Source organism: Sardina pilchardus, chromosome 11 (genome assembly GCF_963854185.1).
Source record: "Sardina pilchardus chromosome 11, fSarPil1.1, whole genome shotgun sequence".
NCBI lineage: Eukaryota > Metazoa > Chordata > Actinopteri > Clupeiformes > Clupeidae > Sardina > Sardina pilchardus.
Genome location: NC_085004.1, coordinates 20,160,013 through 20,176,708, shown reverse-complemented (window position 1 = coordinate 20,176,708; position 16,696 = coordinate 20,160,013). Strand labels below are relative to the sequence as shown.

General features: G+C 41.5%; 5 protein-coding genes and 1 non-coding gene across 7 annotated transcripts; 2 read left to right on the top strand and 4 right to left on the bottom strand.

Moving 5' to 3' along the window:
* Positions 1–359: 359 nt before the first annotated feature.
* On the bottom strand, positions 360–2,399 carry mrpl18 (mitochondrial ribosomal protein L18). The gene is made up of 4 exons (XM_062550035.1): positions 2,140–2,399; positions 1,805–1,973; positions 1,172–1,406; positions 360–502 (listed from the first exon to the last, which is right to left on the bottom strand). Exons 1-4 carry the CDS (start codon positions 2,249–2,251, stop codon positions 431–433), a joined length of 588 nt encoding a protein of 195 aa, XP_062406019.1. The 5' UTR covers positions 2,252–2,399; the 3' UTR covers positions 360–430.
* A 356-nt stretch (positions 2,400–2,755) lies between these two features.
* trnal-aag (transfer RNA leucine (anticodon AAG)) lies at positions 2,756–2,837 on the bottom strand. The gene has a single exon. It is a non-coding gene; the product is annotated as a tRNA-Leu (tRNA).
* A 114-nt stretch (positions 2,838–2,951) lies between these two features.
* aurkb (aurora kinase B) lies at positions 2,952–7,495 on the bottom strand. Its single transcript, XM_062548909.1, has 9 exons — positions 7,350–7,495; positions 6,858–6,887; positions 6,678–6,744; positions 6,511–6,547; positions 6,092–6,280; positions 5,772–5,910; positions 4,757–4,905; positions 4,091–4,265; positions 2,952–3,600 (listed from the first exon to the last, which is right to left on the bottom strand). Exons 1-9 carry the CDS (start codon positions 7,353–7,355, stop codon positions 3,421–3,423), a joined length of 972 nt encoding a protein of 323 aa, XP_062404893.1. The 5' UTR covers positions 7,356–7,495; the 3' UTR covers positions 2,952–3,420.
* Positions 7,496–7,854: 359 nt separating this feature from the next.
* Positions 7,855–11,642, bottom strand: LOC134095497 (transmembrane protein 107-like). Of its 2 annotated transcripts, none has more exons than XM_062549081.1 (6): positions 11,472–11,642; positions 10,929–11,075; positions 10,651–10,718; positions 9,961–10,061; positions 8,632–8,728; positions 7,855–8,111 (listed from the first exon to the last, which is right to left on the bottom strand). In XM_062549081.1, exons 2-6 carry the CDS (start codon positions 11,013–11,015, stop codon positions 8,042–8,044), a joined length of 423 nt encoding a protein of 140 aa, XP_062405065.1. In that variant the 5' UTR covers positions 11,016–11,075; positions 11,472–11,642; the 3' UTR covers positions 7,855–8,041. The 2 variants fall into 2 exon arrangements, with proteins under 2 accessions (XP_062405065.1, XP_062405064.1); XM_062549080.1 differs by lacking the exon at positions 8,632–8,728 and adding an exon at positions 9,458–9,554 and having other exon boundaries at positions 11,472–11,638.
* A 451-nt stretch (positions 11,643–12,093) lies between these two features.
* Positions 12,094–14,370, top strand: LOC134095270 (uncharacterized). The gene is made up of 4 exons (XM_062548720.1): positions 12,094–12,179; positions 12,440–12,566; positions 13,169–13,613; positions 14,071–14,370. The coding sequence occupies exons 1-4, from the start codon at positions 12,094–12,096 to the stop codon at positions 14,289–14,291; spliced, it is 879 nt and encodes a 292-aa protein (XP_062404704.1). The 3' UTR covers positions 14,292–14,370.
* A 244-nt stretch (positions 14,371–14,614) lies between these two features.
* On the top strand, positions 14,615–16,599 carry LOC134095121 (TOG array regulator of axonemal microtubules protein 1-like). Its single transcript, XM_062548477.1, has 5 exons — positions 14,615–14,788; positions 14,987–15,219; positions 15,365–15,523; positions 16,168–16,293; positions 16,417–16,599. Exons 2-5 carry the CDS (start codon positions 15,023–15,025, stop codon positions 16,427–16,429), a joined length of 495 nt encoding a protein of 164 aa, XP_062404461.1. The 5' UTR covers positions 14,615–14,788; positions 14,987–15,022; the 3' UTR covers positions 16,430–16,599.
* Positions 16,600–16,696: the final 97 nt, after the last annotated feature.

Sequence of the window (16,696 nt, the reverse complement as noted above, 5' to 3'; positions counted from 1 at the left end):
AACATTCAACCACTCACAATCATTTAACTAAGGGGCCCAACCGGTGGTGCGTTTCCCCGAAAGCATCACAGAACTACAACCATAACTCCATGGCAGAAGTCATAGTCCAGTCATTCTAGAACTTTCAGGAAACTCAGTCCAGAATATGAATTCTGCCTTCATCTTTAAACATGTATGCATGGATTCTAGAAAGTGTCAGTATGTTCTCATATGGCCCAGTTGCACTCCTGAAAATAACACTGGTGTTTTCAGTTGGTCTTCCAGCATAAATACTGTTCTGTGACACTGTAGAGAAAGTTTGCAGTTGACCGTTATTATCCAAGGTACACCTATGGTGCAAATACGGTGCAAGTCAAAAAGGTATTTAACAAAAGGTTTATTGTGGGACAGAAGAAAGGAAAACAAAATACAGAAAGAGTAAGGTCTTGATTCAGATGTATTTCCGTCTTGGTTCACTTAGAGAGACACCTCCATTTTTCAAAGCCGTCCAAAACGTTTTTACCTGAAGGCCCAAAATAAATAATGAATAATGAAAGCTTTCAGAATTCCAATTCAACTTTTTTCAAACAAAACATATTAGAGTTGTTGTAGTTGCTTACAGATGTTGATAACATTACTTCCTGTGTAATGACAATTAGAAAGTATGACTACATTGTGTGTGTGTGTGTGTGTGATCACTGCTCCCTTTCAGTTTCAAGTCATGATGATGGATGCTTCCCCTGGGCTAGTCTGTTCAGCTCATCCAGCTCAAGGCTAAGGCATAAGTTCTAAGATCTAAACCGCAGCTCCTCCTCTGGATTGTGGAGGCCAATCCTGGTTTATACCAGGAAGGACCTGTCTTTGCCTGAGGGTGTGTGAGTGTTTAATCCAGCAGGGGGATGGCAGCATGCTCAGGGGTTTGTCAGAGGATGCAGAATGCTCGGAGTGGTTGGGGGTGTTCTGTTCTCCCACATGCCCTACTACAACTCTACTGTTTGGATGTTAGTCCCATCAGTGGCTTCCCCCATCCTTTCTACTGGATTGGTACAGCGTTAATGTTCTGTTCCATCTTAACTGTGTGGGCCACAATAGTAGATCTCATACTATGTGCATTGTACCAAGTGACTTGATTGAAAGGGAACTTGAGGTTTTACATATGAAGGAGCAGTGAGGTAACATTACACTCACTTACCGATTCACAACGGAACCTCCAGGAAAGCTCGCGGAAAACCATGCGCGTGATACCTGCCTCCCGACACCTCTGGGCAAGCACCTCACCGATCGCCTGGCAAGCTGCCACAGACCGCGTGGAGTTCAGTTCTCGTTTAATCGCCCATTCCCGAGTAGAGCAACTGATGACAGGCTCTATGGAATCCTTAGAGTACACCTCAGCTGTGATGTGATGCTGTGTTCGAGAAAAGTAGAGTCTGGGGACAGGCAAACACTTTCAATGAGACACAGTTAAAATGCTTCAAGACAATAAAATAATGGTAGCCTGGCTATCACCAAACTAAGCTCAATCTTTAAAGATTGAACATTAGTCTTAGACATAGGTCCTACCATACTCATCACTATATTCATAATTTACAGAGTCTGGCCACTCTCCATTGCCAAGCGTGAACTTCTGTGAATACTCACTAATTAGTCTATAATGAGCATTATTATATCATTGACATAGCGTTGTGTTGAGAAAAATAAGCAACTTTTAATACATTTACTAAAGTCAATGAGTGCATCAGATCTATCTGAATGAAATAGTTCACATGAATACTAACAGGACACATCACAAATTAACTAAATGCATGCACTGTGCATGGTAACGTACCTGTGGTAAAACTCTCTGGAGGGGTAAACTGTTGCCCAGCCTCTGTCCTTCATCTCTATGGCCATCTGTTCAAGATTCCGAGGGTTTCTGTTGACGAATGCCTTGTTGACGGCCTCATTGTCATCCACCTCTGGCTCACTTTTGACAGCAACCTGACTCGAGCTACGAGCTACAGAGCAAAACAAGATTGTTATCCAACTGTTTTTGACAGCTAGCTATTCAGCTAACGTTAATAATAGTTCATCCAACAGCTGCAATCTCCCGAATTTCAATCACAACAAAAGCAGGGCTACAAAGAAGATGAACTGATGAAAATAACGTATGACAGTCCTTACCCGAATAATGCTGAATATGCCTTTGGAAAGCTGTAGACAATCCCATGTGTTTGCATGATTGAATCTGTCCTAACAGTCTTAGACTTCTGCTTAGTTCCCAAATTATAGACATCTTTGTAACACAATTTAAACGTCTGAAAAGATTAACATTTAACAGATCGGTCCCTTGGCAATTTCAGTCATATATATTTACCGGTATTCCATGCCCAAATTTACCATCACATCGTTGCCCTTGTGATTTGTTTTAACTGGAAGTGTTTCCATTTCCGGATCAGAGTACTGTTTCATTTCCGGGTCATTATCTTCTACTTCGACAGCGCCGTCTGTCGATAAGGTTCCATACTATGTGTATATGTTAATACATTTTGTAATTATATGGAGTTTGAGATGACATTTGGACAGCATCATTTAAAAGTATGCCCAGATATATCCATTAGCATATTATCCCATAATGCAACCGTTAAAATACAAAAAAACTGTGTAGAACAGCTCAGCTTGTGGTTTGTGAATCATCTCCCATGATTATTTCTGATCGCGACGACATGGTATCAACGACTGATGAACAGTCATTGCATGCAGTGTCTTTTCTTCCATAATCTGTAGAGCAAAAGGACTCTGGCAGCGGTGGGATTCGAACCCACGCCTCCGGAGAGACTGGAGCCTTAATCCAGCGCCTTAGACCGCTCGGCCACGCTACCTATGAGTCTACGTAAAATACCGAAAACAATTTTTGAAACGCTTTTTGAGACTGCTACAAATGACCCATCCTTCTTCATGTAGAGACAGACACACAAACTACAACATTTTCCAAATTTAGGTGAGACGTTTCATTTTATTGAAACATGAATTCACAGACAGCACACGTAAATATGACACAGACGTACACAACCACCCCCACACTTTAACAACAGAAATTCTGAGTGACATGTTGTACAAGGTTTTGGATTAAAAAAAAATATTTACACTGCAGTGTAATACTACAATAGGATATTTACTTTAACCACAATATAATAAAAACAAAATAACTAAAGACAATAATGAAGGAGTTAAGAGCAAACAATCTTAAAAAGATGCCTCCACCAGCATAACAATCTGGCAAAGGTAAACCACCATATACTTCTTGAGGCCAAGAAATAACCCTGGGCAGCTCTCAGCAGCTGAATCTTGGAAGTATTTATCCACTTATATTCAGAGGCTAGAATCAAAGTCATATAATACAGCACAGACCAGGGTATTTAAATGAGATAAAATAATAAAAGTCTCCCAAACCCCACCCCAAATTCAGACACCCTCCACTCGAGGGTTGCAAACAGGAGGTAGTACCCGTCTGGAGTTTGCCCGCACCCATGGGTGACCTATTACATTCTTCAGGGGCAGACGCATCATGGGGCTGTGGCGAAGGAGTTTCGAGATCAGGTCCCGAGCCCCGTCAGACACAATCTTGGGAAACTGCAGATCAACCTGAAATGCACAACGCCAAGCAAGGGGATTTACTGAAGATCATACAAACACATGATGCTTTTTGGTTCATGTAAATAAGAGACAGTTGGAGGGAAAGAAAAATAAACAAGAAAACTTTTCAGATATTCATTCAGTTATTCCTACACATTCTCACCAATACTAATATCTTGTTCTTAATTATTAAAAATAAAACATGTTTACACAGCAGAATGGAGGTGGATACGGAGACTACAGTGAAACAACCTCAACAGTAAACATCCATGAAGAGAATACTTCATAGGCCTATGATGGGAATACACCCCACACCTCCATATCAAGTCCCAATTTAACCCCTGCATAGAGCATGCAAGGCAAAGTATGATGGAATGGCAAAGTTGGGATTTTCTGAACAGTTAGCTGACACTACGCACATTGTTGTGCCTCACTCAAAAGGTTTGTGGCCATTCTTTTATACAGTGTGCGCAAAATATTGTAAACCTGAATTACAAACCTTTGTGATCCTTTTGTAGGTTTCCGAGTGGCTAGCAGACTCAAATGGAGGGTTCCCAACAAGGCACTCATAACACAGAACCCCAATACACCACAAGTCCACCTTCTCATCGTGGGAGTGGCCCTCCACCATCTCAGGGGGCAGGTAGTCCAGGGTTCCGCACATAGTACGACGTCTAAAATTCAGAGGAAGCGGTCAAGCTACATCTAAGATTTCACAAGGGTAAGCTTTTGTTTCAAAAGGCAAATGTTTAATTTACTCATGGAACACATACATTTAATGAGAAAGGGCAAGTATTAAAAGTAGAGTCCTCAAATGTTAGGGAAAGTCTGATTGGCACTGAACTCAAGGCTATTCAGATCACATCACTGAAGTACACTAATGTGTTGATTGACTTGAAGTGCATGGCTCAGTCCAGGACACTGGACACCAGGATGGATGAATAGCTACAGGAATGTGAGAATTTTGCTGGATTTGATTAAGACAATGCCTCAATCAATACACTATGTGGAGAGAACATGGTGAACAATCCAAAACCATCCAAATTCTCATGATGGTGAGGCTTCAAGAGAAATGAGGTAACCTATGACTCAAATGAAAAACCACCCCATTGAAAAACTGAATAGCTGCTTAAAGATAGACACAAGATCAAAAAAAATGTTTTACCGCAAAGAGGGAGCATGGACAGACCAGCCAAAGTCAGCAATCTTCAGCTCTCCCCTGAAACCCAGCAGGAGGTTCTCTGGTTTGATGTCACGGTGAATCACCTTCTTTTCATGGCAGTACTGTAAGGCATCGGCCAGCTCCTCCATGTACTGTGTAAGATGTACAAGATATGACATGTCAACACATTTTCCCTCCCTTTTCCTTTTTCAAGGAGTAAGAAGTACAAGTTTGAAACAGTGCACTGCACACCAATAGCTGACGGCAAAATGCAACTTTCTTGATGCACGAGAGACATGGGAAACAGTTCCTCTCCTGAAGACATATTGATTACTACTGATTATCGATAACTATGTGATGACAACCAACAAACTAAGCCACCCCGCCACGTCTCCTTGCTTGTGCCTGTTGAGGTGTCCATGACCACGGCAACTTTGACAGGGACAACAAGGAGGCGGATATTGTGCAGAGTTTTGTCCATCAACAGCCCTCTCTCCCGCAGACAATTGCAGTAATATCCTCACTCTTGCACTTTCAGTTTCACTTTGGAGCGAGGATATTACTGCGCAGAGTCTACGTGCTCCCAATATTATTCCGCCACACAATATAGTTATCCCTTTTACCTGCTTAGAAATGCACCACGTTTTATTTTTGTCTCGCCATACTTGGTCGCGTGACTACTCGTGTAACTGTATTTTGATAGGGAAAACATGGAGGTGTTTGGTCACTTCTAACTTCATCTCTGTTTGGATCCTAATGAATGCTTTGGGCTAGCTAAGTGCTATCAAAGATGCGCCGCGCGCCAGAGCCAGTGAGTGCACGCATTGAAACGTGAGAGGTATGTATCAACTCGTCTTAATTAAGGGAATAACGTAGTTTAATATGAAAAAACGGTGAAGTGTTCCTTTAATACCCTAGCCACACACAAGAGCCCAAAACAGAGGATAAGTGCCTCAAACCCATACTAATCAGCAACACACTAACACACTCTTCCAGCCATTCTAGAGCAGTGCCTCACCGTGGCTGTGCGCTGGTCATCGAACCGTCCACAGCGCTGCAGTTCCTTATACATTTCACCCCTTGGAGCATACTCCAGGACCAGGAACACTCGTGTGGCATCGTGGAAGTAGTTGTAGAAACGGAGAATATTGGGATGCCTTCAAAAGAACACACATTTTTTCTTATGGTAACCATAGGTATTAGGTACAATCTAAAGAGACCAAGTTCCATACATACGTCATTTAATACTGACATAACAAACAGTATTAATTTTAATAACAACCCAAATTGCTTTCTCTTGGTATGCAGCATACAATACTAACATACATACATACATACCTGAGGTGCGACTGGATCTCAATCTCTCTTCTCAGTTGATGTTCTACTCCCTCCTTTTCCATCTGAGACTTGAAAAGCACTTTCAGAGCCACAATGACCTTAAGCTTTTTCTCACGTGCCAAATATACATTGCCAAACTTCCCTTTGCCAAGTGGACGACCAATATCAAAATCTTTTATGGTTGTCCTCCTGAATAGAAGAAAGAATCAAGTAAGCACATTTGATAAATGTAGACTTTGCAGAGACATTATAGGCATTATATGACTCACATCCTATGGTTTACTTTAGCCCAACCCGTCAGGTATGTGCCACTGAAATAAATATCAGTTTTAGTTTACAGTCCGTTTCCCCCAGTATGATCATCATGCATCATTAAAGGGAAAAAAGAGAGTAGCTAATCAAATAAATAGAAAGCATACTTTTGAGAGGAGGCACTAGCTTGCACTCTTCCTGGACCTAGTGGAAAGAATAAATGAATGAATGAATGAATGAATGAATGAATGCATCCATTATACATAAACACTATAGCAGAAACACTATGTCAGAACTGTATATTAATCCAATTAAATATAGGAAAGAACATTACCAGTGATGACATTCTTATTTGAGCTGTCTGAAGCATGACTAATCTCCACACGCTGAGGTCCTGCAACCTATAAATGTAAAATGCATGGTAAATAACTGAATTCAGTCAGTCACAATCTTAGTTCCGTCTACATTTGCACATTTCAAATGCACTCCCAGTAATGTACAAAAGAACACTTACAAGCGCTGCTGGCACTCGATTCTCCTTGTTCTACGACAAAGACACAAGTTAACGTTACACAAACTGACCATACGTTGACTACAACACAATGATACAACTAGGGGTGTCAACTGATACGGTTTTTGAAATAGACAACCAAAGAAATGGACTTGTATTCCTCGCCATAACTCGTGGGAGGCCTGGAAACCTGCTAATTTACCCGCAACGTCACATAAGTTACGGGTGTTAGCTGTAAGGCTAACGTTCGTGTAAGTTTCTGTGTTAACATTATAAAACATTTTAGAATCGATCACACCCTTCTAATGTATATTCAAAGGGATATAGCAGGATGGTCAATTTTGCTCAGTTTTTGTATTAGCTGTAAACCGAGTCTCTAGAATCAAATAAGCTAGCACCTAGCTTGCTAAGTTATACTAGCCAACATACGTTGGTTTGTTTTCCGAACACAGATTTAATTTCTTGAGAATGCTAGATTAATGAATTTCAACTTACCTGCATAATTTGAATTCCACACAATTATAACGCACTGTATTGTAAACCCTCCGAACGAAGAGATGGTTTAAAACAAGCTTTCTGTACTCTCACGGTTCCTTCCTCAACAAAAACAGTGCTCTGTACGCCGCCAAGGATTTCAAATGCAACCGTTGTTGAATCTGATTGGCTCCTCCTTCTCCATATTTGTATTGGTGGGTTACGCCCATAGACAGCGCACATACCGCCACCTACTGGTACAGAAAATAAACCTTCTGTGTTCTAGTATCAATATGCAGAAATCAACCCGGCTTTCAACACTTGACTTCTTCTCCAAAATACAGTATATTTTATCATATCATGTATAAGCATTAATCACAGTATCAAAAAAGCAACATTGTCTTACATTTCAATTTCCTTTTTCATTTTCTGTTATTGTAAATGACAATTTATATTACTTACGTGCTGTTCAGTGACAACAATATACACTTGATCATGAAGAATAAATAAAGAAGGAACCTTTTTTATTGTAAAAAAGTGTTTATTTAAACATCAGAGGAGAAAAGACAATTAAATCGTACAAAACAAATCACACACAGCATACAGTAGATGGTAAACATATGCTAAAAAACTGATTGTATACACTGTCAACCACTGTCATGGTGTGGTTAGTCATATTTTCAAGAAACAGCTGTTGGAATAATAACTGCAGCTCAGATGGGCTTCTTTTTTAATCCAAAGACAGCAAAGAAGAGGACAACCTCCACAAGGGCTGGAAACACACTGGGAATGACACAAACATACATAACCTACAGGATTAGAACAATTTGTGTACATTGTGTATGTTGTTTACATTAATGTGGCAATGTGTATATGACACATTTGCGTATGTATACATTTACATCTTGCTTTATACTTTGTATCAGGATGTCTGACAAGTACAAGTCCTGCTCATTGACATTTCAAGTCTTAAATGGGAAAGATTTTGTCTGGCTTTCTCTGTCCATTACTTTGATGTGATTCAAGAATCCTGCTGACTGCTATGACACAACTGTATAAACTACTTAAAAAGTTGAATTTACAGATGTAAAAAACCTTGACACTTAGGAGGACACATCCAGCTATCATACACTGTGCTCTGTTGACACCAGACCCAAACAGTAGAAAATAGTTTTGAAATTCTCTCTACACCGGATCAAAGACTGAAGGGGTACAATATTAGCATTTGGCATGATGGTTAACTACAAGTAAAGCAGCAGAGTGCTTGTGTCTTACCAGTAACATCACTATCTATGGCACAAACCTGCAAAAGCCAAAAATGAACCAGTAGGTCCAGCATTGCCACTTCTGGAACACAAAGAAGGACAGGCAGATAGACGCGCTGCAGTGGGATGCCAAGGCTGGTCTGATCGTCAGGGAAACCATATGGTAAACACGCCATGGGTCATACCATGGACTTTTGAGCCCCCTTGTGCATATAAGACTATGTTTGGCTTTCTCACTTTAGTGTTCACCAAATCTTTTTGACCTGTTGAGAGTATAGCCAACTTTATGAACAACTAAATATAACGTTTTAGTGTGTGTGACGGAGTGCCGTCACTACGGTAGAGCATGTGTTCTGACTGCCATACCAACAAGCCTGGCTCTTTGGCACTGAGGTCAAACTGCAAGTTTAGTACCCCGAGACCCGTCATGTGATGGTTGAGTATGCGCTCTGACTGCCATACCAACGAACAGTCGTTTAGTATCCTGGAGAACTAGGTTCGAGCCCAGGTCGGGTGACTGCTCTCTCCCTTTGCTGCCGTGTGCTATGGTCAGTAAGCCTGGTTGACACCAGACAGTCCCTGAAATGGGTCTGGAAAGGCTGGAAAGAATCTTTCCCAAATCTTGTCAAAGTCTGTCAGTGTAAGGTGGGCTTTAACTAAATTAAACTTAAATTGGTGCATTAAACTCTTACCAAATTGTTTCTGAAGTGCAGCAAATACATATTTCTTGTAAACAGAGGTTTTAAATGCAGTTGTTTACTCAATTCCAAAGAAAATACACGTCCAAATTGTGTCATCAACAGCCATTGGTTGTGTTGAATGCACTGCTCTGTCATCATTTATGACTACCTTTGCCTTACTGACCTGCAGAAGGCAAAGATCCACCAATAGATGTCGCAGGTCCACTGCTCAAAGAGAAAAAAGAGAAGGGCAACTGAAGCGCTTGCATGGCAGCCAATAGCTAATATTTGGAGCACAAGACATAGGAGTCAGGGAACTTTAACAGAAAGGTTGGGTCTTCAAAATCTATTCAACTTCATCGGTAATATCATAAATGCAAATGTTAAATCGGCTGTATACAATTTACTCATTTAATTGATGGATGTGAAGGAGTTGGGCAGCTGTTGGAAATGACCTTGCAATGCATCTCCAAAGCCAAATGATTGTAATGTTTGATTGGATGTTTCATTTTTTCATATGGGAATCAATCTCAACTGATAAGCCCATATCAAATGTAACAAAGCATCTGCTTGTATGTGGTAGTACAATTACTTGATGTGTTTGTGCTTCAGAAAATCCACAATCCACTCAAGGCTTACATAATATTTGACTAATAAAGGCAGTACCACTGGACATAAAAAGGATACAAAGGAGCCCTTGGCTGCTGTTAAACATTGATACTCCAGAGAAAAACCCCGACAGTTCTATGAAAAACAGGCCCAGAGTGACAGACAGTCCTATCACCAACCTGTTAGGAGTGAACAGAAAAAAATCATGTTTCCAACACAATAGAAAACAGACTGCAAGACTCATGTCACCAAAGAGGCGGACCAACAAAGGGCCAGTTTAGATTTGTTTTTAGAATACATCTTGGGTGATCCGATCACAAGTGGTCAGCCAAGACACAACACTGTAACAAATGATTTCAAGGAGCACAGCCGGAGATGTTGCAGACCACTTGTGTTTAGGTTCCGCCAACATCATAGTCACAAGAACTCCTGTTGTCAAGGATGCATCAAAATGTAGTGTTTACACTACAAAAGATATCTCAAACCACCTCAACAAATGGTTTACGTGATCTGATTAGAATGTGTCTTAGTGATTGTATAGGCCTACACTTGTATTTCGAACAGATCACTTGTGATCAGCTCTCTCAGGATGCATTAAAATGTGGTCATAGGCTATGTTTACACTGTCAGTTAAATGTGACCCAATTCCAAGATTGTTGGTCATATGTGGCATGATTCCAATGCGCAGTAGGCTATGAATGTGTTGCTAGAGTGCAGCTCGCTGGGTTATGGAGTAAACTGAAACAAATGTTATGTTACATAACTCACCTAGTGTCCTCCTCATCATATGCCTCTTCTGTAAATTGCAATGGCAATGAAGCCCTAACATTGTTTTCCTGTAAAAAAAATCAGGTCGTGATGAGTTACTATATCATGTCATGCCTGGTACCCATTTATGAAGTGACACATTTGAAATGCCCAGCATCCAATAGTCACTGTTCGCATTCATTAGTAGGGTACATTCGGACTCTGCGTTTTATTCAATGCGTCAGTGTGTCAAATAGGAGTGGATTTTGTTTCAGTGTGGTTTGAGGATTTATGCCTACCCTTGACCAGAATATGGTGATGACAATGACGAGGTGGGCTATGAGTGTGAGGAAACGCGCGGGGACAAGGCTGCTGATCACCGACATAGCGATGGTTCCAAGTGGGTCTGTCAGTCACACCAAAGGCATTGGAGCATCCCCCTGTGACTGCAGAAATGAACAATTTCGTGAGTTATATTTGGACTTGCACGCATTAATCTCCTGCTAAACGTTTGCAGCAACAAGTGGCTGCTGACTGACTGATGCATACAGAATATGTCAGAATATACATATTATGTAGCTTCTATTAGTTTACAAGAACATCGTGTTGGCTTCATTGACTGTGATATTAAGCATACATAAGATATCATTTATCTAACGTTTAAGCCTAACTTTAGACTACATAACTGAGATGATGCAAACGACAGAAGATTAACTTCATTACGATGCCAGTCAAGATAACGAATGCTAACTTGTATTGTTTAGAACTATTGCTAGCAACGTTATTGATAACATTTACACTGACGCTTATTTAGGAAGAGAACATTACATTGTATCTATTACCTGGTGTCTTAATGATGGCTTCAGAGACTATCAACAGTGCGAGTTTCTGGAGAAACCGTGTAGCACTAGATGCTAGCTAACGCTACATGGTCAGAAAGCAGAAGCCCTACACGACCGACGCGTTGCTAAGACCAACAACAGGAGCCAGCAAAATGTCTTCAAACTAAAAGTCTTTAGAACTAGCATAGATAGACAGTAAAAGATAGAGAGAACTAGATGGAAGAACTGGCCATGGCGTGGGGTTGTGATGGGTTGTGAGTAGGCCTAACTACTGTAGATCTGAAATAATGCATGAACTCGATGGATAATGGTATCTTTTTAACGTAATCAACTCGGCTAATTCAGATTTCCTAAAATTAATTCATCCATCCTGGACTATGAACATGCGGTGTGATTTTCGCCTCATAAATACTCTTTCAAGTTTTGTAGGACAAATAGGCTTAGCCTACAGAATATGCCATCCTGAATTTGTACAGTTATTGATTAACCTTCCTGTTTTTAATAGCCTAATGCATTAATAAAAGAAATGTGCCGTGAATTATGTTTAATCATCCCCCCATGTCTTTGCGATGAAATAATAAAGAGCTGTCCAAAGTTCTGGGGGAAAAGGCCCTACGTTAGCATGGGTGCAGCCAGAGAATCCCTAAAATGGGCTCTGGTGCAGCCGAACATCAGCCCCGCCAACATCATTTTCCAGCGGGACTACACGTGAGCATGACTAGTCAGGCTACAACGTCATAATGGTGATTGTGATGTCACAGTTGCGCTCCTGTCACGACCGGTCACGACAGCGAAATTCTTATTTCAGATCACTTGATCCATCTTCACCGCAGGACTTACCGCTCGCTGTTCAGTAGCCTGGATAATTTGTTTTTTGTTCAGTCTATTATATATTCAAGTTCAGTACGCCTTATTTTTGCTGATTGCCATCGCCAAATTGTGTAGCTCCTGTCCGTGGAATTTTAAAGAATGGATTTGCAAGAGGAGTTTGGAAAACTCAATGCAGACAGTGAGGAGATGAAAAAAATTTTACAGCTCCTGCTTTTACGCCAGGAACAGAACCAGAACACCGGCACCCTGATCTGTACCGCATGCGTGAGTTCCATCAAATATCTAAGAGCAAGTGTGTTTTATATAGCCTGAATTATACACCTAGGCCTATATATCCCATGCGCCCTGTGCTTGACATCCATGTTGAAAGGGTAAAGGTCAAAGTTCGATGACCGTTCGAAGTATGTTTCGATGATGGGTACAAAGATTGTATAGTTACTTGCTTTATAAAACGTCTCTGATGGGTATCTATGAAATGACCTTTCCAGGTCAAAGTTGAAAGAGTGAAGCTCAAAGTTCAAGTGTGTTTTGACCTTTGAACTGTAGAAGGATTATGATTACCACAGTTACAACTTTGGTCAAACCATATACACACATTGATAGTGTAAGCGTCTTTGGGTACCCTGAAAAGCGCTATATAAAACGTATGTATTATTATTATTATTATTATTAAGCCAGAGCGGCAGAGTGCTATGTTATGCAACTATAATGATATAATAACATAATGATGCCAGTTATTCAATAAATGGTGCACTATAGTGAAATAATTAAGATTGCAAATGCAGCATGGTGGTTGGGCAGTTGTGTGTTAGAGGGTGTAGATGGTGGCCATGTTTGATGACATGTTGCGTCTTCCCCCTCTGCAGTCACAACATCAGATGTTCATCAGAGGCTCATTCCAGCCCTTGCATGCCAGTGCAGCACCTGGGCAGCGGAAGCTGTTAGCCCCCATACCCCCGGCGTCCCCCCACCACCAGCTGCAGCGGTCAGTGAGGGGTACGCTGAGACCCCTGAGCGCTCAGCAGAGGGAGCGCCAGACTAATAAGGAAGTCTTGAAGGAGGTCGTGGAACTCGCTGAGGAAATAGTCGCCAGTCTTAATGATGGCAGGACCTTGGACCAGACAGGCAGCTCTGTGGGCAGCTTCTGTCCAGTGCATCGCAGGACCCCGTCGGTGCCCGGTACTCTGCCTTTCATCAGTTCGCCCATTGCCCCTGCTATCCCCGCACCCCCAAAGACAACCAGTCACAGACCGAGCAGACTGCCCCGCCTCAAGAAGACGGTATTACTCAGTGGGCTCACTGATGTGACAGGTGAGGTTAGAACTCCATTGTTTTTAACGGAGTAAAGCCCACTAGAAACGTCTGCCGCATGGCAGCCGTGCAGGAATAGAAAACTGTTCTAAAATCCTGCACGTCAAGCCCACACTGCTGAACGCCGTGTCCGATGGGCGCTGGCCTTTACACACATTCACACTCTTTCTCTCTCACACACACACATACACACACACACACACACACACATACAATACAGACTCATACAGGCTAGCCTAAAGTTGCAGAAAAGGATCCACACATCATGGGCAGGCCAAATGATGAACACTGTGCACACAGACATTGTCTCAGTCTTCATTAGTCTAATTAGATATCAGTTTAATCAGTTATCAGTATCATACATGTCAGTTATCAATACAAGTAACATACTGTAGTTGTTTGCCAAGCAAGTGTAGACAGGATTTCAGACAAAGATATTTGACCTTTGACCTCCTAGAGCAAAAGGCTGTTGAGTCTCTGACAGGGAGGCAGGAGGAAACAAGGGAGCGTAAAGAAATGAAGAAGAGGAGAGTGGACGAGGCGAGGCCTACAATCAAGACCCAGCTGGCCAAGAGTCTCCCAGAGTTGGCCAAACTGCGCCCTCTGTCCTGTCCCGAGGAGGCCCTCTTGCAGGCCTTTAGTGTGCTCAGAGATGATGACTGGTGGGAGTATACATAGATATATATTGAACTCTAGATACCACAATGGGGTATCTAGTGTTCTATATATATCTATGGGAGTATAGCTTAAATAGGCTAGGCTATATTAAGAAATGAAAGGTTTTTTGCTAAGATAGGCTAAGCTATTATGCTATCCAGACAAATCGTAGGTTTTGAACTAAAATAGATTAGACTATGCTTGATTATGCAGAGATATTGATGTTAATAGTAGAGTAGGTATAGGCTATGCTTACTCATAGTATTTACAGGTTTAGAGTTTAGAGTTTAGAGTTTAACTGGAAATAGAATACGGTACTTGAACCAGAGTTAAGCTGGAAATAGAATACTTGAACCAAGTCCATGTATTATTATGTTCCTCTGATGTGAGTGTGTTGTTGGTTTTACTGCAGGGAGAAGAAGATCAGTGCCCTGATCTCCATCAGGTCTCTGGCTCAGCACCACTCTGAAGTGCTGCTTCCCAGGCTGCATGACGTCTGCCTGGCTGTCAATCAAGAGGTGAGAGGCTCTCTCTCTCCTCTGCTGGAAAACATTCTGGAGCACATGTTGTATCTTTTGTTCTGTTTCAAACTAAACAATATCTATTAAAATGCCTTACTGATGCTACCAAAGAAATTATGTTAACTCTCTTAGTATTCAATACACCTCAAGTCAAAGTGGTACAAGCTGTCATTCCAAGTCTCTCCTCCCAACCAGGTGAAGCACCTGCGCTCAGTGGTATCCCATGCTGCCATGGTGACGCTGGCCCACCTGTTTGCTCACCTGGGGCAGGACATGGACGCAGAGGCTGAGGGCGCAGCCCGGACACTGCTGCCAAAGGCTGGAGAGTCTAACAGCTTCACGAAGGATATGGACCTGGCCCTGGGGTACATGGTGTATAATGTCACCCCCACCCGCAGCATGAATGCTCTCATCAACGGAGGACTCAGGTTAGGGACAGATTGCTTCTCAACTTTCTCTGTGTTACCTGGATCTCTTGATGTCTGTTTCTCCTGGTTTTGTCTCTGTCTCCTCTTGGATCTTTGGCTTATCTATTCTCCTGGTGTGACGTATTGGTTCTCTGCTTCTTCTTAGCCACAAACATACAGCTGTGAGGAAGAGCACTGCACGTCACTTTGAGAAAGTGACGGAGGTCATGGGGGCAGCTTATCTCCTGTCCGGAAAAAATAACCTGACGGCTCGCTTCATCCATGTTGCCAGCTGCCTGGCCCTTGACAATACACTGGAAGTCAGGTTGGGAGCACTATCTCTTGTTTCTTTACTATTTACTTATTGGCTTTGGATAAAAGTGTCAGTTAAATGAATAAAAGTAAAAAAGTAAATGTTTCTAAATGAACCAAAATCAGCAAAAGTTTCTGTTTTATTATGAGATATCGAAAAGTCATCTCATATCATACAGCACTACTGAATGTACTTATCTGTCAGTGCATGAAATTGAAATACCGGAAGTGTGTTTACAGCTAAAATATAGTGAAGAATTAGTGATTTGATATTCAGTTTCCAGTAGTGTCCACAAAAGTTGAAGACTGGCTAACAGCCGACTGATTATCAAATCTCCATTGACACATCTCTCCAGTAAACTAAGGTTTTGCATTCAGTTGTTAGCTTAATTCCAAAGAAAATCCAAAAGCACTCACAGATTTGTTTGTTCACCCAGGCTACATAAATTACATTACATATATGAGATATAAGATCTTTTAGGAGGGCAGGGACAATGACAAACATGGCATTGTCCCAATTATAAGTCAGCGTACCATCAAATGATTTTAAAGCTATTATACTTATATGGTTATATATTATAAACTAATTAATCAATGAATCGGTGAATCTGTGATTCAGTTGGTGGTGACTGTTCATGTATTTTGTGTCTGAAACAGGAATCAGGCCCGTAACATTCTGTCTGTGGTGGCCTCCCATCCTGACCTCATCAAGATGGTGGAGAGGTTCGCCCCACTGAGTGATCAAATCCGTGTCAAGGACTTTATTAACAAATGCCAGAAAAGGTAGACTGGACACAGCACCGGACAGCATAAACACAAAATATTTGTATTGATAAATGTGCCAAAATCGCTATTCAATATTGTTTAATGTGGTTGTCTTGGCAATGTGCTGTTTTTTTCCTGCAGACCTTTGCGTTGAACTTCAGAGCCAGCCATAACGAGACCGCACCCACGGGATCACAGACACACCCATACACACAACACAACTATGTGTTACAAAACACACACACACACACACACACACACACACAGGACAGTGCTGTAGAGACACTATTGTACATCCTATTCACACATAAAAAAAAACAACAAAAAAACCAAACCTTTTCACAAATAAAAAACAACAAAAAAAGGGTTTGTTTGCAGTGATTCAATTCAAACATTGTAACAATAAACAGTAATAAACAAT

Bases quoted from the DNA above. Each gene is read 5' to 3' on its own strand.
- mrpl18 (XM_062550035.1), bottom strand. From the start codon at position 2,251: ATGTCTATAATTTGGGAACTAAGCAGAAGTCTAAGACTGTTAGGACAG. The intron at 1,974-2,139 runs GTAAGGACTGTC...TTTGCTCTGTAG, and splicing joins GCATATTCAGCATTATTCGG to CTCGTAGCTCGAGTCAGGTT. The intron at 503-1,171 runs GTAAGTGAGTGT...TTGGGCCTTCAG, and splicing joins GGAGGTTCCGTTGTGAATCG to GTAAAAACGTTTTGGACGGC.
- aurkb (XM_062548909.1), bottom strand. The intron at 6,548-6,677 runs GTAATGTTCTTT...TCTTTCCACTAG, and splicing joins AAATAAGAATGTCATCACTG to GTCCAGGAAGAGTGCAAGCT. The intron at 6,281-6,510 runs GTATGCTTTCTA...TCTTCTATTCAG, and splicing joins GCTAGTGCCTCCTCTCAAAA to GAGGACAACCATAAAAGATT.
- LOC134095497 (XM_062549081.1), bottom strand. From the start codon at position 11,015: ATGTCGGTGATCAGCAGCCTTGTCCCCGCGCGTTTCCTCACACTCATA. The intron at 10,062-10,650 runs GTGAGTTATGTA...CACTCCTAACAG, and splicing joins TATGATGAGGAGGACACTAG to GTTGGTGATAGGACTGTCTG. The intron at 8,112-8,631 runs GTTTGTGCCATA...TGTCATTCCCAG, and splicing joins TTCATTTTTGGCTTTTGCAG to TGTGTTTCCAGCCCTTGTGG.
- LOC134095270 (XM_062548720.1), top strand. From the start codon at position 12,094: ATGGGTGCAGCCAGAGAATCCCTAAAATGGGCTCTGGTGCAGCCGAAC. The intron at 12,180-12,439 runs GTGAGCATGACT...GGAATTTTAAAG, and splicing joins ATTTTCCAGCGGGACTACAC to AATGGATTTGCAAGAGGAGT. The intron at 13,614-14,070 runs GTGAGGTTAGAA...TTGACCTCCTAG, and splicing joins TGGGCTCACTGATGTGACAG to AGCAAAAGGCTGTTGAGTCT.
- LOC134095121 (XM_062548477.1), top strand. From the start codon at position 15,023: ATGGTGACGCTGGCCCACCTGTTTGCTCACCTGGGGCAGGACATGGAC. The intron at 15,220-15,364 runs GTTAGGGACAGA...GCTTCTTCTTAG, and splicing joins CTCATCAACGGAGGACTCAG to CCACAAACATACAGCTGTGA. The intron at 15,524-16,167 runs GTTGGGAGCACT...TGTCTGAAACAG, and splicing joins GACAATACACTGGAAGTCAG to GAATCAGGCCCGTAACATTC.